At 33.7% G+C, this 21,363-nt stretch overlaps 2 protein-coding genes across 6 annotated transcripts; both read left to right on the top strand.

Moving 5' to 3' along the window:
* The first annotated feature begins 421 nt into the window (after positions 1–421).
* On the top strand, positions 422–6,617 carry LOC132313888 (uncharacterized). 2 transcript variants are annotated; one of them, XM_059812828.1, is made up of 4 exons: positions 425–1,193; positions 4,282–4,579; positions 5,478–5,622; positions 6,257–6,617. In XM_059812828.1, exons 1-3 carry the CDS (start codon positions 546–548, stop codon positions 5,576–5,578), a joined length of 1,047 nt encoding a protein of 348 aa, XP_059668811.1. In that variant the 5' UTR covers positions 425–545; the 3' UTR covers positions 5,579–5,622; positions 6,257–6,617. The 2 variants fall into 2 exon arrangements, with proteins under 2 accessions (XP_059668816.1, XP_059668811.1); XM_059812833.1 differs by lacking the exon at positions 5,478–5,622 and having other exon boundaries at positions 422–1,193.
* A 1,682-nt stretch (positions 6,618–8,299) lies between these two features.
* On the top strand, positions 8,300–17,677 carry LOC132313868 (putative ALA-interacting subunit 2). Of its 4 annotated transcripts, XM_059812815.1 has the most exons (11): positions 8,300–8,526; positions 8,862–9,013; positions 10,030–10,091; positions 10,188–10,262; positions 10,383–10,499; positions 11,737–11,807; positions 12,204–12,501; positions 13,831–14,120; positions 14,869–14,926; positions 15,609–15,640; positions 17,111–17,677. In XM_059812815.1, the coding sequence occupies exons 2-9, from the start codon at positions 8,932–8,934 to the stop codon at positions 14,921–14,923; spliced, it is 1,050 nt and encodes a 349-aa protein (XP_059668798.1). In that variant the 5' UTR covers positions 8,300–8,526; positions 8,862–8,931; the 3' UTR covers positions 14,924–14,926; positions 15,609–15,640; positions 17,111–17,677. The 4 variants fall into 4 exon arrangements, with proteins under 4 accessions (XP_059668798.1, XP_059668802.1, XP_059668791.1 ...); XM_059812819.1 differs by lacking the exon at positions 15,609–15,640 and having other exon boundaries at positions 17,246–17,677; XM_059812808.1 differs by lacking the exon at positions 15,609–15,640.
* The last annotated feature ends 3,686 nt before the right edge of the window (positions 17,678–21,363 follow it).

The following is a 21,363-nucleotide window of genomic DNA, read 5'->3' as shown; positions in this document are numbered from 1 at the left end:
GGTGGCTATGAGATAAGAAAGAAGTTTAGCTAAAGTTTGAATTTTAATAAATAACTTGAATTATAGGTTTGGATTTTGAGTTAGAACATTTCAATAAATGAGTTAATGTCTAAAAGTCTCAAGATTTTTTTAGTACAAATTACAAAAATGTTCATGATAGATCATATAAAATTCACAAACATGATTTATTTTTAGTTAAAAAAAAAAATTCACTTTGTAATTTTTTTTTTTTTTGCCCCATTAATGTTGACCTCACTTGATTCGTTTGAAATTTTTTTTTTTTGGGAAAGTGATTTGTTTGAGAAGAAAAATAGAAGAAGAAGATAAATCTATAAAAATTATAAATTAAAGAGTATTTATTCGATTTTCTTATATTGCAAATCGACCCATCCTATAATCGAGCCTCGCCCATCGATACAGGCCCATTTAACCTAATATCCAGAGCCCAGCACAATTCATTCCCTCATACCAAAACCACTCTCTTCTTCATCAGGGTTTTAGCGAGAGAGAGAGAGAGAGACGGAGGTTTTAGAGAGAGAGTAAAGATGAGTTTGGTGGCCGGTTCATACGATCGCTTCATATGGGGCATCAAGATCAGAACACTAAAACAATCCCAAGCCCTAACCCTAGTCAAACTCTTCAACTATCCCTCCCACATCTCCTCCATCAAGTCCGTTGCCGTCTCCGGCTCCGTGGCCGTCTCCGGTGGCGCCGACGACACCATCAAGATCTACGACCTCTCAACCTCCTCGGAAATCGGCAGCCTCACCGACCACTCCTCCAGCGTTACCGCCCTCTCCTTCTTCACCCCGCCCTCCCTCTCCTTCCCCCGCAACCTCCTCTCTGCCTCCGACGACGGCTCTGTCTGCATCTACGACGCCGACCCTTTCGTCCACCTCAAAACCGTGAACGCCCACAAGAAGGGAATCAACGACCTCGCAGTGCACTCCTCGGGGAAGTTAGGGTTGACGGTGGGTAGAGATTCATGCTTGGCTTTGTTGAATTTGGTGAGAGGAAGGCGGAGTTTTTATTGTAGGTTGGGAAAGGAAGCATCTATTGTGAAGTTCGATTCCAGCGGAGATAAATTTTACATGGTAATGGAGGAAAAGGTGTCGGTCCACGACTCTGAGGACGCAAGATTGGTCTTTGAATTTGATAATGAAAAAAGAGTTCTTTGCGCTGCACCTGGCACGGTCAGTTCTTCTGATCATAATTTATGTGTGTGTGTATATATATATATATATATATATATATTGATAAGTCATAATATATATATGTATAGAGTATTATTATATTTTCAACTAAATTTCGTATTCTGCAATTTCTTGCTTGGAAATAGTTTTGTGAATTTTTTTGAATGAAATATTGATTGCATTTTGTAAAGTTTTCAATTTTGGATGTGGACAAGTATAGAATTATTGATTGTAATGTGAAATACATTTCTCAGGCTATTAGCAAACCTAAGAAAATCACTTTTAATATTTTAAGCTATATAGATTGTGCAAGTGGCCTTTTAAATTTTGTAAGTGATTAATGTGCGAGGGAAAATAAGTAAATTGGGTAGTCCAAAAGCATTATAGGATTAAGTTTGGAGTCAAAGAATTCAATACTAAGAAGTCAAAAAAGGTGTGAAATTGTGAGAGGGACAAGGAAGTAATAAGAAAATAAAACCTCTCACGTAATTTTTAGTCAGGTCTTTAGGTTAAATCAAATTGTATATTTAGTAACTAATATAAGAAAGGAAATATTTTAGTACCTTAAAAGAATACATAAGAAATATATGTCCAATGGGGCCTTAGGCGACTGCCTTAATGTTGACCCTCCCCTGTTTATATATATACATACATATATATATTTGTTAGTAAATCTTCATTTTTTGGTAATTATTTATTCATACCACTGTTGAAGATTTTATTGGATGCAGTTAAATGTGAATCTTCTTGATGTTTTCTTCATGGGTTGCATGAAAATAGGGAGAAAAACAGAAGTGCCAAGTTATTCACTCTGCTAGACCTCCCCTTCTAAATTTTGAGTTGCAAACAATAAACTAGAAGGCGCTTGAATCCTTTAGTCCCTTGTGCAACATTTTGGTCACCTCAATTATTTTGGAATAAATTGTCTACGATATCTGGGTTTCAAGTCGGAATAATGAAGGGACCTAGGTGCGCCATCCAAAATTTCACAAATTAAAGATTCCTAGGTCCGACCCTAACTGTAATTATATTCAGAATATCTGATCACATAACCAAGAAAGTCCACTTAGTATTGTCTTGGAAAATTATCAACCTCATTTTAAAGGTTATGAAAGAATGAACAGACTAGAGTTATCTTAATAGGTTGTGTATCTCTTTCACATTGTATTCTTTGTGGTCATTATCGTATGACTGTTATCATTTGGATAGTTTTCGGTTGTCTTTGTGTCCAATCTAGAGTTGTTTTGTGGAATCTAATTATTGAAGATTAATTTTTTTATGATTGTAGGATATAACAAATATTTGATCATTTGTGAAATTCTCAAAAGTTTTCAAAATAGTTATTTATTACAACCTTGTGCTACTTTGTGTTGATTTTGACTCAATTTATAATGCCTTATTGCGCCTTTTCTGAATATATATACCCGATTTTGTGAATATATATACCCAATTTTCTGAATAAATATACCCAATTAACAATTGAATTCTTGCATTGTTGATGCCATGGTATAATTTTAAATACTTAATTTGCTACCAAGTTTTAGGTAATTGAAACTCTTTCCATCACAGCGTTGAATTCTGAAGAAGTGAAGGGGAAAATCTTTCATTTTCTGAAGGGCCCTACAATTTGCTATATTGCTTCCCTAAATTCTTAATATTAGGCATTAGGTCCTCTTTTTCCTACCTTTCTAGTGGAGAATCGGAGGTATCAATATGTTCACTTCTTTCTAGTGTGAATTATTCTGTATGCCATTTATCTATGATGTCTCATTTTGGAACTCTCTTCGAGAATGTAATCTGATAATTCTAATATGTATAGCAAAATTCAGATGGATCTTACTTCACAAACATTTAATAGTTGTGATAAGGTTTGGTTGAGTGATTTTGTTGAGATAACTTGGCACACCTATGGATTTCCTTTTAAATGAACCCATTCACTTTTGCTTTCAAAAGCATCTGAACGCATTCTGCAATTATTGGGTTGTTGTCATTTTAGAAATCGAGATTGTTTAAATTGGGAGCGGAATTTTAGAGCTACATCATTTGATTTATTCTTTACAATTGCTGCTATACATGCACCAAATCAATTCTGAATGTAATGAAAGATCAAACAGGCTCATTTTTAGCGATGTCAATTAGTGCCTTGTCCAACCCCTATTGGGACAGGTTTGGGATCATTCTTATACAATTAGGGGCAGGTTTTGGAAGAGTCAAAAAGCCCATTCCGTCCGGATTAATAATAAATATATAGATCCTATATTCTTTTATTAGTTATAACTTTTGTTTTAAAAAACAAAATTGTTATTATAATATTAAGTGTTTGTCTATACTTGATTTTTCTACAAAATTTATCTTAATTTGTGCAATGTTGAATTGTTTTTAATAATAAACATGTATATTGGGCTCCCTTGAACTTGTCCCAACTCTGATATATGACGGGATGGGTTTGCAATGCTTTTTATTTGCAGGACGGGTTTGGGATATGAGTGTCTCGTCTCGAAACCACCCATGACATTCCTACTCATTTATAATGCTACTTAAACCAAAGTGGTTTTCTTGCATCTTCTTAGAGCCAAATTCAACCTTAGTCGTTTGTAACCTGTATGGTCCATATATGGTGTATGTTTGTATCCAATATATATTTTTATATATATATATATAATAATAATAATAATATCTGATTCATTTTTATACTTATAAAATATACTGTATATTTTATATAACATAACAATCAGTATTAGATTGATCTTGATACTAATAAACAATGGATCTGGTGGAAGAAAGTGGATCTGAAAAAGCACAGAAAAATTAAAAAAATAAAATCTATTGAGATAGGTGTGCCCTTTTGACCTACCAAAAAGAAAGTGTTTTCCCTTTTGCAAAGAGTAACTATCGTTAACTTCAAATGTGATGTCTAAATTTTCAATTATTAATAATTAAGTCGCTGATTCTTCATGAAACAGTAAAGAACTATTTTTATTCATGAGCATGACTTAGTGCAGATATCACATAAGCTAGACTGAAATGCTAATACTCAATTCTTTGTATATTTCTGCTTCTGCTAAAAAATGATTGGGAATTGCGACAGAATGGACTTCTCTTTACTGGTGGAGAGGACAAAAATATCACGGCATGGGACACAACAAGTGGAAAGGCTGCATATTGTATTGAGAATGCACATTTGGCCCGTGTAAAAGGTATTGTTGTGCTCTCTAGGAGTGATGGTGCTTCTGGTGATGATGATCCATATATAGTAGCATCTGCATCGTCAGATGGGGTCATTCGCGTTTGGGACGTCCGCATGGCTAATAAGGAGAAGCCCAGTCCATTGGCTGAGTTTAATACAGGATCAAGGCTGACATGTCTCGCTGGGTCCTCTCTGAAATGTGAGTTTGATTTTTCTCATGTGCCACCATTTCCCCCTCCCTTACTTTTCTTACTTGAAACCATCTTTAAGTTTTGCTTGGGCGTTGAACTGCATCTGTTGATTATCTTTCAGTATTTTGTCCTTTTCATTGTCCTAATTTCTTCATGTTATCTTATATTCATAGTTATAATCGGTCAGACATCTAATATAAATTTGTAATTTGTTACTGCAAGCGAGCCACTGCTACCTAGGAGTAGGGTTGCAAGTTGAGCAGGACCAACCCGAACCCGGTACCAGCCCGACCTTAGCCCGATATCGGGTCAGATCGGGCCAACCCAATCTTAACCCGACCTATGAGTGGGTTAGCTGGGTTTTTGGGTTAATCTGTTTTTTTTTTTTTTAATCTGTCTCTCCATTCATCCATTTACCTAATCAAACATTGAAAAAAAAAAAAAAAAAAATCTCATGTAGTAGAGAACCAAGAAACCCACAAAAATGGTAACATCTAAAGTGTAACCTACTGATCAAAGACCTACCTATACAAGTTTCCCCATACAAACCAATCTCAACGGATCAACTTCTACACAGCTACAATACAACCTACATATCTAAGACTACCTAATCTGTTCGCCAAAGGGCTTCAAATCAATTCAACCCACATCAACTACAATGTCTTGGTTTATGTTCTATATCTAAACACCACCACCACAAAACCCTATTTTCTCTGCCTTTACCTTCGAGAGAAAATTTTTTGAACCCAAAACTTGAAAAGATGCAGAAACTTCCCAAACCCTAAATTTTCCAAGAAACATAAGAAAAATAGATGCAAAAGAAAAGAAAAATCAAAGGGTTTTTTTAGTTTGGTTATACAATGAAGCAGATCTCCTACATTGACAACATTCTCCACACATTCACAGGCTCAGTTGATCGGCGAGAGCAGGCGGTGACGAAGAGAGACCAGGTGGCTCTGGTGACGACGGCGAGAGCAAGCGACGGCGATGGTGAGAGAAGGGGGTGATGGATTATATCACAAAAGCAACCATTAGATGGATAAAATAAAAGGTCAGGATCTAATCTGAAATTTTAAAATAAATTGAGTTAAGTAAATATAATATGTCTATTGGGTTCGGGTTAGGAACTTCAGACCGAACCAATCCGAATTGGCAAAATTACAAGCCCAAGACCGAAAAATCTCGGGCCGGGTTTGGGTTGAGTCGGGCTGAACCCACCCGACTTGCACCCCTACATAGGAAACAGAAAAATTTTGCATGGGAAAGGCAGATTGATACCATTGGGTGACTAGGCTAGTGGTGTTAGTAAATCATTTTAAATTTTGTTTCATATATTAGAAGAAGGGCTTGGAATATGAGGTGTTCAGGGATTTTTCAATTTCAAGGGGCTTTTTCATAAAAAAATTCCTTTAAAAGCGTACAAATTTTGTAGCATTGCCAAAATGTCAACGCTTTTATGTTTAGATATGCCAACAAAGGATAAAAATAGGTGGATGCAAACTTTCCAATAATTTTGTTTCATGCCCTTTTGAAGTGTGTGTTTGGTGCAATCATGAATATATCAAGCTGGCACCAAGTGAAATGACTACCTCACCTGCTTTGGACTTGAAGTGCACTGGAGTTCATTTTCCCATGGACATGAGTGCTTCTTGCTATTAAATATTATTTTCTGTTCTCTCTTTTAGCTTCCAGATTACCCCGGGTTGGAAGCATTGGTCAAAACAAAGAGCAGGATGCAGCCAAGGAGGGTTCATAGCTTTCAGATATTTGCCGAGTGAGGATGTAGGCGTAAATTATTTTAAGGTTTTTGGTTCAAATTGTACTTCGTGGAAGCAAAGTTTCTTCCTGATCTGTTAACTAAATTTTGATCTGTTAGTTCAAATTTGTCACTATTTGTAGTTTGAATATACTTTTTGGGTATATCAAGGGAAACAAACAGAAAGCCCAGGGGGAAAAAGACCATTCAGAGAACATACACTGAATCTGCTGGAGTAAAATTTTCAATCCTTTTTGCTTTTATGGAATTGATGGTGTTTCTGAGTTCAATTCTTCCCACTCTCTCCTGTATTATTAAAACAAGGTTGAGTAAAACCGCGATTTTGTATCCTAATTGAAGGTCTCAGTTGTTATATGGTGTGAGAATTTAATTTATCCATTACATTCTGTCAACCGAGCATACTCTTTGGTGCTTCAAGAACAAGGAAAGAAGACGGTTCTAAAAGAGAGTCAGAGCAAGATTACTGTTAGTAAATCACTCTGTTACCATGTTGTCTCTGTGATATACAGTGAACAGTGATCTCTATGTGACATTCGGTTATAATAGCCAATGTAGTATTGTGATTGCATTCATTTCTAAAACTATGAAAACAATGTCATCTGAAAACAGACACTGCTATGTGCCACAAGATTCCCAACATAATGTATTGTCTGAACCAGTTGGACTTGCTGGGGTGCCATTTAGGCGCGCTGGACCGAGCTCAACGAAGGGTATAAAACTGTTTGACTCGAGCAAAACTTAACCTTGTATTGATTCAATTCGTATATATATTATATATATTTCTTTCTTTCTGGTACCAGATTCAATTACTAATACTTTGGTTGGTTAGGAAAGGAAATCAAGTTTCTAGTGAGGAAGTTTTTTCAAGAAAGGTCTGGAAAATGTTATTTTCTTAGTTTGAAAAGCATGAAATAGGAAGAAAATGATTTTATCTACCAAAATTACCCTTGTAATTTGAAATACTAGAAATAAATAAATTTGTGTTACATCAGTCCCCTTTGACCCAATTATTTATATCTATTTTTAAAACAAAATAAGTAAATAATGATACTAATAATAATAAATTATTAAAAATAATAATATAATTATTTATTTTAACTTTTAAATTGTTTATTTGTGAGAAAAGTTTTAGTACTTCCAAAATACATAATAATGCATATACTTGGAAAGTTACGTGACAAATTTTCTTTCCTAAAACTTATTTTCCTTAAAAATTTTACTTTCGTTATAACCAAACTCATAAAAAAATTTTAAAAAATCATTTTTTGTTCCTTTCCTGCTACTTCCATCCAACCAAACACACCCTAATTGAAATCTAGTTGAAAATTTCCGAAGTCTATAACTAATACTAATAATCGTCTGTCATTTTCCTTCTCTTATTGTCTTGACTGTATGATAAAATATTTTAAGTGCTAAATTTCTTAAGTGATAATTAAAAATAAATAAATATATTCTTTTGTATTTTTTTTGAATTTTAGTGTTTAGTATTTAGTGATAAATGATATTTCCCTTAAAATTGCGATCTCAAATGTTGTTTATAAAAAAAATTATAACATCAAATATAAATTAAGAGTTGATTGAATATCAAGTACTCCCTCTCCCAAAATAAATGTTTATTTTTGACTGTTTTAAAATAAATATCTTATTTGAAAAGTTAAAATACTATATATTTTTTTTATTACCAATTTAAGCCTATAAAAAATAAATAATCATATCCTCTAAACCCATGTAAATAGTTTGAGGTAGTAATTCACTCACCACCAATATAATTAAAAAATATTAAATTTTATTCTCTTTAAAAATTAGGTTAAAAAAAGGGACGTAATTTTGAGATGGTCGGAGTAATTACCACTTGAACTTTTCCCTGTCCTTTCAAATTTGAAAAGGAAAATATACAATAATTAATAAAAATCTGCAAACAAGGATTGTGACTCATTTCTGTTCAATTTTGTAACAAATACGCATACCATGCAAATTAGCATCACCTGCATAGAAAGTGTTCACCGTGCGCCTGCGTTTACAGTCCAAAGTTTCCGTTACTTCACCTTTCTCCTTTTCCTTTTCCTTTTCCTTTCCCTTTCCTTTCCTTTCCTCCAACGGAAGCAACTAGTCACATGGTCTCGAATCACAAACCCTAATCACTCCATCTTCGAATCTCTCCCTCTTACATCCTCAAAGGTAAATTCATCATCTTACGTGCCTTGGTTATGTTTTTTCTGCAAAATTCGAATCTCTCCCTCTTACATGCTCAAAAGTAAATTCATCATCTGGCATGTTTTTCTGCAAAATTCAATTCGATTTCATATTGAATGTGAGAACCTATAATGCTAAATATAGAAATGTTCGTCTACACTAAATTAGTCGTGTAGTTTAAATATAGATGTAATTTCTTTGGTTCCCTCTGTTCTCTAAGCAATCAAACGGAAACTGAGATTAGAAATCCGTATTCTAGATTGTGAAACTGGCTCTGAATAGCGATTGTATGTTAATGAAATGATTCATTTGTGGCGCAGATTGAAGGCTTGGGTTTACAGGGTTAGTGTAGCTGTGGGTTCATTCTTTTGGATTGAGAATTCAGATTAGATGGATGTGGATGGTGGTAGCACCTCAACAATTGTTATAGAAGAAACTCGATCAATTCCAATTCTTTCAGGGCGACCGAAAAGTAAGTCTTTTGGGATTCATAATGTACCTTATACAAAATTAACCTGTTTTCTTCTGAAAACATATGCTTAAATTTCCTTTTGTTTTTTTGTTCTTTTTCCTTTTAAAATTTTTGTTATGATACCAAATGAGACATCATCATTTTTTATTTTGTATTTTTCATTGTTGTTGTTATAGGTTTTTGCACAAACGATAAGAATCAAACTCCTACTTGCTCCTGTTTTCAGATTCCATGCTAACACTTTGCATCACTTTGTTACAACTTCAGCACGATTATGGCTTTCTGATAAGTCGCTTTCATGACAGTGTGATCACATTATGCCTAAAGAAATCATTTTCCTCTGATTAAACTCTTGGGTAAATGCATATATAACTTCCACATGTCCAAACTCTCGTTAAAGAATAACATTTTTCCTTGTCCCTTCCCCTTTCTAAAAAGGTTTTTTATTGAAATTATAATACTATGATACGCAAAACTTTGCTAGTCTATTTGATTTTGTGTATCCTCTGAGTTTGGAATATATTCCTGATAGGTCTGATTTTGGAGATTTATTATAACTGGTATCAGGAATTTTTTTTTTTTTTTTTTTGGTGTTCTGTGGGCAGTTAAGATTAATTTTTTTGTCAGTCATAACATAAGATCATAATTGATATAACGTTTTTTTATTTTTTATTTTTTATTTTTTATTTTTTATTTTTTATTATTATTATTTTAAATCTTTTCATTATTAAAAGTTTCCTTTGCCTTTTCATTATATACCATGACTCTTCAACTGGACCAACTTCAATTGTTAGCTTGAGATCTCAAGCCACCCTAGAAGGGAGAGGTGCAAGGTTCAAGCCTCAGTTGTGACAGTTGTGATGCTAGTGCATATGATGTACTTATCAAAAGGAAAAAAGATCGAAGTCTATGGACACTATTATAGTTCTTCGTATTTTCCTGTTCAAACAAAATTCATTTTGGCATAGGTTTCTGTTGTTGATTTATAGTGGATCTTATTGGGGGCAGTTTTGCAGCTATATATCAGTTTACCCAACAAAGTCTCCCAGCTTGTAAACCTGTTCTAACACCATCATGGGTGAGTATATACATACATTCTATATCTAAAATTTTCAAAAATATGTAATGCATAAATATTTAGGGGCCTTCGTGATGTTAAATTTCTCCTTTACAGGTCATTACAACATTTTTTTTGATGGGTGCCATTTTTATTCCTGTTGGGCTTGTTTCTCTTCATGCTTCACAGAGCGTAAATTTCCAGTCTAGTTGTTTTTATTACATAATGGCTGCTTATCTAATCTTTTTCCATTCAAAAGGGGAGATATGGTTAAGTTTGACACAAAAAATTCATGTGGCATTTCATTTGTAGGTTGTGGAAATTGTGGACAGATATGATATTGAGTGTATACCGGAGTCTTTTAAAAGTAACAAGCTGGCATATATCAAAGATAATTCAATTCCGAAAAATTGTTCCCGATTCCTAAAGGTAATGCTTCTCTTTTGGTATTAACTTCATTTTTCATGTATGAGCTTCATTTTTAATATCTGTAAGTGATGGATTTGTGTTATATTTATCTTGATCATTTCTTGCTGAGCATTTAGAGGGAGACAAAAGCTGTACCTTGTGAATTTTTTCCAGAAAATATATGGCTCCAAACTTACAGAAAAGTATGTGTAATAGTTCCATGAATTGATTCTGCTTCTAAATGAAAATGATATCCAACTTCAAGTAGCTACGTTACATGGACACTTCTGAATACATTGAAGTATGCAAACTCGTCTTAATTTTCAAAGATTGAGATAAATTCTTAGTTACACGAACTCTCCTATTTACTTTTACAAACCTTTGAAGACTTGACTCAACATAAGTATAATACCAGATATGTGTCCGACACATGAACCCAAATTGGACTCTCCGATCTTTACATGACACGATTGAATAAGAAAAAGCTCAAATTTAAAAGTATAGATGAGTTTCTATCTATGAGATACATGGAAAGCCTTTTTTCTTTTACCACATCCCATTTAATTGATTAATAATTGTGTATATTCTAATAAAACAACAACATCAAACATTACAGTATAATAAAACCTATAATGTATTTGAATGTGTAGTACGTATCCACCACGCATCCCTATCCAACTTTTGGACACATATCCACATCCTAAGATTTGGAATTCAAGGAGTCCGACACTTAACACAACCCTGCACCCGATATACTTACTTGAGTCAGAGTAAAATAGGATAAATTATCTAGCATGTAGACACATAAGCTGTCCATATGGCATGCAGAAATAAATTGATAAACCCTTTATACCTTCAGTATATGTTTCAGTTAAAATCTTCTTTCAAATTATATAAAGAGAATTTCACAGGCAACAAATGATGAAGCTTTAACCTAAATTCCGTGATTAAAACATTGGACATGTCTCTTCACTACAAGTATCACTTTGACCAATTTCCTCGATCCCTTTTGGAGGCATTTATGGTACTCATGATGTTTATATGTTGAGGCAACATGAGGGTTCTAATGTTTTAGATTATTTAAACCTCAAATTCGGTAATGATGGTTTACATAGAAAATCTCTTGTTGGGGACTCTGCTTGTTTGATTTTATGCATATATATATATATATAAGATTTCATGATGGAGCTCTGTTCCTCAAAACATTCATCATTTGTATTCACGTTTATGCTTCTGGCATCTGCAACTTGATTTATAGGTGAACAAACACATGAAAGCTCCAATTTACATCTACTATCAGCTTGATAACTACTACCACAACCACCGACGGTGAGAGTTGTTTTGCTTCTTACTGTAGTGATAAATCTATTTATTTTCATAGATTTACAGTTATTTTTACATTTTTTCCTTTTATTTGAATTTTTTTTTTTAATTTTTTTTGTATTTTCATTCTCTTTGTATATTATTGTTGGCATCCTCTTATAATCAGTTTCTTGCTGATGGTTAGTGCTGCCATAAATTTATTTCTAGGAACTGTCATGTGTTTTACCCTTCATCTGATTTTAAGTGTTTTAATGATGTCTTATCTTTTTTTTCTTTTTTCTTTTTTTGTTGTGGTCCACACTTCAGAGGTTTATTGATTTTTGTTTCCTTCCTGCTAGTGTTCTATAGGAAACTTGTCCTTAGTATTTATTGATATTGATTCATCTTCTTGCTTTACTCCAGGTATGTCAAAAATAGAAGTGATCAGCAGCTCTTGCATGGTTTGAAGTACAATGACACAAGTTCCTGTAGACCTGAAGAATTGAACAACGGGCTCCCGGTTGTACCTTGTGGTTTGATTGCATGGAGTTTGTTTAATGACACGTTTACCTTCTCTCGTGGAACAGAGGAATTAAAGGTTAACAGGAAGAACATTGCATGGAAGAGTGACCGAGATCACAAATTTGGGAAGCGAGTTTATCCCTTCAATTTCCAAAATGGGACCTTGGTTGGCGGTGGGAATCTTAATCCAAGTATTCCTGTGAGTATTTACAGTATTTTTAATAACTAATTTATTCTTTCTGATCTTCTATATCATTATATCCTTAAAGGCAAGATACCTGTATTCTTGATTGTGATAGTACTCATATTGACTTCTTCTTTCTGTATCTCAGCATTATATCTCGAGTCATACAAAAATAAAATTTGAAGCTTGTAAATTGGCTTCAGCTGTTTATTTAAATCATTATAAATGAAAATGGTTCCAATGTAGCATACAGGGTCAAAGGCATATGTTCTGCAGAGATTTCCCATCATATAGTGAACAAGAATTAGTTGCAGCATGATGGGAAGACAAGGAAGTTATCATCCTTAAATGCTTAGAAACATGGTAGCGTACACTTTGGAGTGAAACCAAGTAATGCATGTGAGGGTGAAGTGCAACACTATAACAGAAGTCTAGATAAATTAATTTCGCATGTAACTGGGTTGTGCCCCTTTCGTTATGGCACTTGTTCAAATAAATTACTTATCTGGAAAATAAAAGAAAATAATGGGTACCACGTGTCTCTCCTTCCAAAATCAATCCCCAAGTCTTCTAGTCTAGCTAGGGGTGGCAATTCGTGTTCGTGGGTCGTGTTCATGTCGTGTCGATGTAAGGGTATTATACTAAATTGGTAAAACCAAACCCAACCCATTTAATAATCGTGTCAAAAATCTCAACACTAACCCAACCCGTTTATTAAACAACTAAACGTGTTAACCCATTTAATGACCTGTTTATCAAAACGAGACATTTAATATTTAATCAAATACTAAATAATAGAAAAAATTATCATAATTAACCTAAATATTCAAAATAAAAAGAAAAATCGTAAGGCATAAACAAGGTTTATATTGAAATGACTTAACTATCCATCGTAATTGGGTTTAAACAGGTAACATATTACATAGGTCATAATCACAATTATAACATGTTGAGTTAAATGGGTTATAAACGGGTTACACAGGTTGAATTTCTCAACCCTAACCCAACACGGTTAAGTAAACGAGTTAATCGTGTCGACCCTTTTATGACCCAAACCCGTTAATGCCAAACCCAAACCCTTTTAACTCGTGTCGGATTCGTGTCGTGTCGTAATTTGTCACCCCTAAGTCTAGCACAATATTGGAAGAATGTTGCTCCTCAGTGGGTTCCAATTCCTACAAATGTGCCCTGAACTGAAGTGGCAGTTTTTACTTCTCGTTGTATTGATACACTTCTCTCTTTTAACATTTCCATGGCCCAAACTTGAGTTCTAACAATTTATTCCCCTTTTGTCTCCCCCTCCCCCAACACGATTTGGTGGTTTGGAATGGCATTATATCATAGTTAAGCGATCAAGAGGATCTTATTGTATGGATGCGTACTGCTGCTCTCCCTACCTTCCGTAAGTTGTATGGAAGAATTGAAGAGGATCTAGATGCTGATGATGTTGTTGTAGTACATCTCTTGAACAACTACAACACTTACAGTTTTGGTGGGAAGAAAAAGCTTGTTCTTTCAACATCTGGTTGGTTGGGAGGAAAGAATAACTTCCTTGGGATGGCCTACATTTTTGTTGGTTCTTCCTCTATATTCATCTCCGTAGTCTTCATATTGCTTCATGTGAGGAATCCAAGGTAAAATCTCATATATGCCCAATATAACTGCTTATATCTCTGCATCTTCATCAAGTGTTACATCTGGGAAATGAATACCGTGAATCTACAAGTAAAGATACACGCTATTAATGAATCTTTAGAACTTAATCACACATTTTTTTTCCTTGTACAGGAAGACACTAGTGGATTAATGTTTGCAATCATTCATCTTTAGAATTAGCCGGAAATATATTTTCTCCCGACATATAATTAAAGAGGACTTTTTTTCTTCCAATGATGCTCTCTTTGAATTTGTTGAAATTTAGTTATAAGCAATCAATAATATGTTTTATGGTTTTAGTGCTTTCACCTTACCATGATTCATGAAATATAGATTTTCTTGGATGTACCTAATTAGCCTGCACACAAGGATGAGAAGCAGCATGTTTTTTCCCTAAGGAGAGTCTAATTAATGAATCACAATATAAGTTCATCTTACTTGTCAAAAAATACATATATAAGTTCATCTTTTAGCAAATGTGACATTTGCATTTTGATATATATTGCTGTCTTAAGTTGCTTTGTTTCTTCTCAGTGATGAATATTTGGGATGCATAATTCTTCACTGTTGGAAACGATTAATATCTATGTAAATAGAAGTTTATGCATTGTCTAGAGTGATCGATCTTTCAAAGTATATCTACCATTCTAATCATTAATTTGTCAATCACGTACTAAATCATTCCAAGCAGCTATTAATGTTATCTTACATTCTTTCGGTTTACAGGCCTTACGGTGACACAACCATTATAGCTTGGAACTGGAAAGGCATTTCTACTTGAAAGGTGATGTTGCATCTTTAGTAATTTGAGTAACTATTACTTATTATTTATCTTATTATAAATTTCAAACTTTCAAGTAACTACAGTATTTCTTGCAAAGGGTATGAAAGAATTTATTGTTAATGTAAGTGATATTATGGACTAATGTGTCACTTATTAGCGGACCTTGACATGGTTATTCAATGTAGTTTATGTATGTCAGATTATCATTCTGTTATGTCCGGGAATATTGGCTTTATATACCAATATATATTGACAGATCTGTACCTTATTGATGGACCTTTCGTATAATATGGCATCTGAAAATAATAATAATAATAATAATAGGACTTTGGTCATCTCTTCCCTTTCCCTTTTTGTGATTTTTATAGGATGATTAGGATATCTACCAAAATGTTAATAATTTAAAAAACCCTTGCCCTTCTAGGAGAATTAGGAGGAGAAAAAAGGAGTGAGGGAGGGAAAGAAGGTCATTAACTTAAATACAGAATTAAAGTACAAGACTATGGCTTATAACTTTTTCATATATCCTTTGGCGTGGCAAAAAAAACAAAAAAAAAAGTACTTTTTGTCCTTGAGAAGCAGTATCAAGTACCTAAGTAATTTATTATGAAATAACAAGGTTATTATTAGCAATATTCTCATTTTTTTTTTTTTTCCTTTTTTTATCCATGGACTAATAAAGGGCAAGCATGATATTTTGGAGCCACTAGCCGGGTATGGCAGAATTTTGAATTTGGTTTAGGGGGAGTGCTGTCAAGGCTTATTTTGTCATTATAATACAAATTATTTTATAGATATTGTGATTAGTTTTCTATTTTGTTGTCTGATATTATTTATATAGCTAATAGTACATGTTGATGTGTTCCAGAATCTTATACTTGTATAAATAAATCGCCATAATTATATGGAACATAGAACTTGAGTTGAACTCACACATTTTGTTGTTTTAAATGAATGATAATATTGCATTACTCGGAATTTTAAAAATACATATTCTATTACTATTGATAGAGACTAAAAATTCTCTGACAGATCTACATGAATTATTGTGCATCATGCTTGCATGACCCCCACATTGTAGGAATTAATAAGAAAACTTTTTTAGCATTCCATATTTCTCATAAGAATGTTCTATAAGGTTCTTTAACTAGTAACATCACTACACTTGTAGTGGTCTAAATGTTTAATAGTCTCCAGTAATATTGATCAAAAATACTACATCAGAGAAAGTAAATACAAAGAAAGCCATTGATGGGATTGAAATCTCAAGGATACCGGCAACATATTTGTGAAAGATAGAGAATAGAGTTTCAAACCTACACAGTTGAGAATTAAATCCCAAGGGTACCAGCAACATATTTGTGAAAGATAGAGAATATAGTTTTAAATTGTTTAGTTAGAGTCTATGAAAATGCTAAAAAAGTCACGAGGGGACATGACGAAAAGCCCATTATAAGTAAATTTATTCAATAAAATATGTTAATTGATAATTTTTTTTTTCTTTTGACAGATGACTCGAACGATGTAATTACTCTCAATTTCCTCCCTCGGACACCCCACAGAATTTTCAATCTCAATCTGATTGATTAACTACTTGAACTTGTTCCATTGATGTTACCTTATTTTGGCATAAATAATTCGAGTAGGGATAATCTTTCTGTTCTTTTTTTCCCCGGAATGTGTCTTGGTGAAACAGATTCTTTTTGCATCAACTCTTAGATGAATATACTGAGCATTCAGTGTGTGGGAAATATTAAGGACATCCCATCTTACCTCCCATCTTGTTAGAATGTTGGAGCACTCTGCCACCAATTTATAAATAAGAGGATTAAATGTTGTTGGAAATTTGATCTTGAATTTTTGTAGTGGCCGACATACTCTATTTTTGTTTTTTGTAATTTGTTCATGTCTACATGTTGTAAATTTTATAAAATTCTACGCCTTGTAAATTTATAGTTGAGAGCTTAATTTAGCACTGGAAACATTATGGAATTTGCAAATATTGAATTCATTATCAGTTTTATACATGAATACTATTGTTTAAAGCTTCAGTGTCTCAATTTTCTGTAACTTCAATTTTATTAAAATAGTTGGTTTTCTAGTGTAATTCGCTAATATTAAATTCACTGGATTTGTGCTTGGAAAAATTGATTGATTTTTGTCAAAATCTTATTGGAAAAACAGAGGCATCAACACTGAGCTCCTTGAAATGCTTTGAGTCGCCCAGGCAGTTTAATTCTCAAGTTTGTAAATTCCGAGTTGTATACATCCCACAATGTGTTTGACGATGTATTTACATAGTGCTTTCCTGTAAACCAGAAAGAGAAATACCATGCAGAGAGAGAATCCCTACACCAGATGGATCTCCGGAATAGCTTTCAAGTTGCTTAACATTTCTACTGTGAAAGTAGCTTCGGCAAGACTGGCAAATGGCCACTATGCAGATTTGAACCCCCACCCTTCACATTTGAAGGTGTTTCTTTTTAAAAAAAAAAATTTGAAATGTGAATATGCCAGATATTGTAGTACAGTCCTAAAGAAGGGATGAAACTGGGGACCCAATTTTTATTTTTTATTTTTTTATTTTTGACAGATGGATTTGAACGATGTAATTACTCATTCAGAGGAAGAGACTGCCTCTAAACATGATTGTTAACTACTTCAACTTGTTCCGTTGATGGTTGCCTTCTTCTGGCATAAATAATTCAAGGAGTAGGGATCTGATCTTTCAGTGTTGACTTTAACCAGAAAGTGTTAAATAACAATTATATTCATTGTACTTTTATTATTGTTTTCCATTACAATATATGGATAAAATTGCAATTTTAAGCTTTGTAAGGGTAAAATTGAGTTTTAAGTAAATTTTAAGCATGGTTCTGCGTCATATATTAATTATACATAGAGATGAGAGGAGTAATTAGCGTTGAATGCTCTCTCTGTGGGATGTGCAACCACCCCTAAATCAGTTGGTTGTTAGGGTTTTATTCACTGTTTATAGTATGTGACAATTGTTCTGAAACTAGTTCGCAGCTTGTAAACTGAATATCGACAGCATAGGCAACTATATCGTTAAAATGAGGAAGAAGGTGAGTTCAAAAATTGACTGTTTTTAGGAAAAAGTTAATTATTGTGACGATTTTTTATTTTTCTAGTTCAAATTTCACTTGTAACTATCGAGCTTTTAACTCCACTGGTATCAACTCCTCTTCCCATATGGCCATATAAGAGGTTGAGGTTTGAGTCCTAACAACTAACAACGGTTGTATTTGTTTAATAAAACGGAAAATTAAGTAGTGTAATTTTTAAAGTTGAATTTTATAAGTGATGAAGTTTTTTAAGTGATAATTAAACATTGAGTTATCAACCAACACCTTACATGCAAGAAGAAATTTCATTGCTTACATACGGAGCAAATATTAAATGCACTGGGTTGTTCCAGCGGAGAAAAAGTATGATGCTAAGAAGATCATACTGAAAGTAGAAGATATTAAATTCTGTTCATAATCTGACAAACCAGAAAATCTATGTCCAAACTAGCGAGGAACAAAAAAAATCTACCAACATAAACCATGACTTTAGCATAAATACTGAATTTTGTAATTAAGCACACTGGCACTTTTGGCTGTATGATGGCAAAGGCTTTGGCACTTCTAAGAAACACATGTACTCTGCGGATAGAAGTGACACCGATGAGCCACTACTACTAGATGTCTCCATGAATTCATCTTCAGGTTCTTCTTCGTATATTGTTTCGAGGGTTACACGAACATGGAGCCTAGAGGGGACGAGAAAGCGAGCCTGTGCAACTGCTGAGAATGGAGTCATGGGTGAGGCCTCAGAAAGATGAGTCTTGGGTGGCTCAAGAGTTGCTTGGAGGGAGAGACTCAGAAAATTTGAAGGTAAATGAATATCTCCCATTCCTTGATATGGATGCAATGCCAGGCAAACTTGGCTCTGGTCAAGAATGTAGAGGAGGGGTTGGGTTGGGTTGGCCAATATGTGTTACGCATTGCTCTATATATATATAAATTGAAGTAAAATCACCTTGGGTTTTAACCTAAATGTTATAAGCTCCCATCTTTATTGGAGAAATTGTGCGTTTAAGTTTAATGAGGGTAAAAAAAATTGGCAAACTTAAAATGACAATAATGCCACTTTTTTCACCACTCTCATTTATTAATTTAAATGACAAGAAGATTTTATATTTGCCTCTTAGATTATGAGTGGTCTCATAGGCGTATCATCCCAAATTGAAAGCAACAGCTACCTGTAAATCAAATACGGTCTAGTACACATGATAAAGGGCGACAAGTTATTATTTATTAAACTTATTAGTCAAAAAACTTGTACAACCAATTAAGGGTATGTTAGGGAACTAAAAATCGAGCAATAAAGTCCATGTTTGGCATCTTGGCAGCAGCCACTAGCCAGCAGGATTGAAAGGGAAGATGAATGTATTGCTTTATGAATTCAATGTGGTTTTTGGTGTTATTATTTGAGTCTCTTTTTGGTTACACTTTTTGGTAGGTCATCCCAACTGGATCAACGAACCTTTGACATTAACGGGATATTCTCAAACAGCCTTTTCGATTTAATTACTCATTACCCTTGTTAGCACGGCACAAGTGATTATGGTATGTCATACATGTGTAAGATGAAAATCATTAGTCTACATATAATCGTCATTCTTATCTTAATTCTGTATAAATAGTGTCATGTCATTGTTTGTTTAATTGAATAGATGAATCACACCAAAATCACCAACCCTTAGCTATGATGATTAACACCACCATGTGATGGATCCCATTCGATTAGTGATGCGTCCCGCATCACGTGGTATTGTTAATCATCACCGTTGATTGTGGACGCACAGTACTCTTATGCAACACTCTCTCTACTATTATTCTTTTAGCTAGATATTATAACAAGTGGTGAGACTAAACCCTAAAAGGGTGGCAAATGCGCGGTGATACCAATGGCATTAATGGCGAAGTGTTGCAAACAGGACTAAGTAGGTGGTGGGCTGATTTGATTGTATTAGGGTTTTGGCCAATGTTTGTGGATTAAGAGGAGGGGGACAAGATAAATGTTTGTACTTTGTACTTTTGTAGGGTGAGAATGGAGGAGACGGCAAAATGGTGGACTTGTTAGTGAAGCCGGCGGCAATTAGCACCAGGAAGATTAGGATTCAAATTTTGTTGGTTAAAACTTTGATTTTATTAGGCATTGATCTCTACTATATACAAGTTTGGTGTGCAAAATAAAATGAAATGTTCTTTCCTACTTTTTTCTAGTCATTATCTCTTCACTGTCTAATACTAAGTTACTAACCAATAAGTTTAATCTACAACCATAAACTTTACGGAGGAAGTTTTCATGCTAAAATTCGAAAATTAGAAATCGCATATATATTTGCATCATTCAACATTAGTACGAATGTAAAATTTCATTTTAATTCTTCTTTTCTTCCACATTGGAGACACATATAAACATTTTAATGCTTTTAAGACCTGTGCATATATATCTAGGGATGGCAACGGGATAGAATTGGCTAAATTTTACTCCACCTCGTTACAAAATTCGTCATACTAACTCCACTCCTATTTCGGGATGGATTTGTAATTGGTATACCAACTTCGCTCCTATTCTGACAAACAAAATATCAACTCCACCTCGCGTACTGTAATACCCCTACTTTAAAAAGGGATAAAATTGGAATTTAAATGTTATTTTATGTGCATTTTTATTTTATTTATTAATTTTATGAATAAATGTTTATTTGTGTGTATTAATTGATTTATTTGTTAATTATTTATTTGCGTTTATTATTTTTGTTTATTTGTCTTAGTTGAATTATTTAACATTATTTGCATTAATTGACTTAATTGGATTATTTGATTTAATTGATTTATTATTGTTTATTTTAATTAAGGGTGTAATTCTTTATTTGTTGGTTTATTTTAATTTCTTGTTTTATTTATTTTATGTGTTTTAAGTGATTCGTTGCTTCCTTATTTGATTTAATTAATGGGTTTAAATTAATTGTTTATTAAGTATTTAATTTTTGAACAGGGTAATTATGTCATTCCCATTAACTAGGGTTTTAGATACGTGTTAGTTAGGGTTTTTGGAGCCGTCTCATAAGCATCTGATATCTAACTAAACTCGGATTAAGTTTAGGGCTTTATCTCAATGTGACAAGGATTAGGGTTTTAGTATTTAGTTTATAAATACTCCATTATGCGTTAAGCTAGGGTTTTACGATATATCACATAGCATATACACGTAGAGGGTTCTGCAAAACACAGAGAGATGCAGAGTAAGGGTTGAGATAACAGAGCAAATTGTGAGTTCTCGACTGAGGTTTCAAAGCCAAACCTAGGAGAAGGGAAACACAGAAGTACTAGGAGGCTAAGCAGTATTTTCAGTGTGGCCAG

Source organism: Cornus florida, unplaced genomic scaffold (assembly GCF_030987335.1).
Source record: "Cornus florida cultivar Cherokee Brave unplaced genomic scaffold, ASM3098733v1 CherokeeBrave_3.0.0_Hap2_Chr01, whole genome shotgun sequence".
Classification (NCBI taxonomy): domain Eukaryota; kingdom Viridiplantae; phylum Streptophyta; class Magnoliopsida; order Cornales; family Cornaceae; genus Cornus; species Cornus florida.
Note: the sequence above shows the minus strand (reverse complement) of the source record. Positions and strands in the feature narration are given on the sequence as shown.

What these genes read in the sequence shown, in the direction of transcription:
- LOC132313868 (XM_059812819.1), top strand. Translation starts at nt 8,932, where the DNA reads ATGGATGTGGATGGTGGTAGCACCTCAACAATTGTTATAGAAGAAACT. An exon ending in CTGTTCTAACACCATCATGG is followed by an intron (nt 10,092 to 10,187) that starts GTGAGTATATAC and finishes TCTCCTTTACAG; the next exon opens with GTCATTACAACATTTTTTTT. An exon ending in CTTCATGTGAGGAATCCAAG is followed by an intron (nt 14,121 to 14,868) that starts GTAAAATCTCAT and finishes TTCGGTTTACAG; the next exon opens with GCCTTACGGTGACACAACCA.
- LOC132313888 (XM_059812828.1), top strand. Translation starts at nt 546, where the DNA reads ATGAGTTTGGTGGCCGGTTCATACGATCGCTTCATATGGGGCATCAAG. An exon ending in TTTGCGCTGCACCTGGCACG is followed by an intron (nt 1,194 to 4,281) that starts GTCAGTTCTTCT and finishes GAATTGCGACAG; the next exon opens with AATGGACTTCTCTTTACTGG. An exon ending in CGCTGGGTCCTCTCTGAAAT is followed by an intron (nt 4,580 to 5,477) that starts GTGAGTTTGATT and finishes ACACATTCACAG; the next exon opens with GCTCAGTTGATCGGCGAGAG.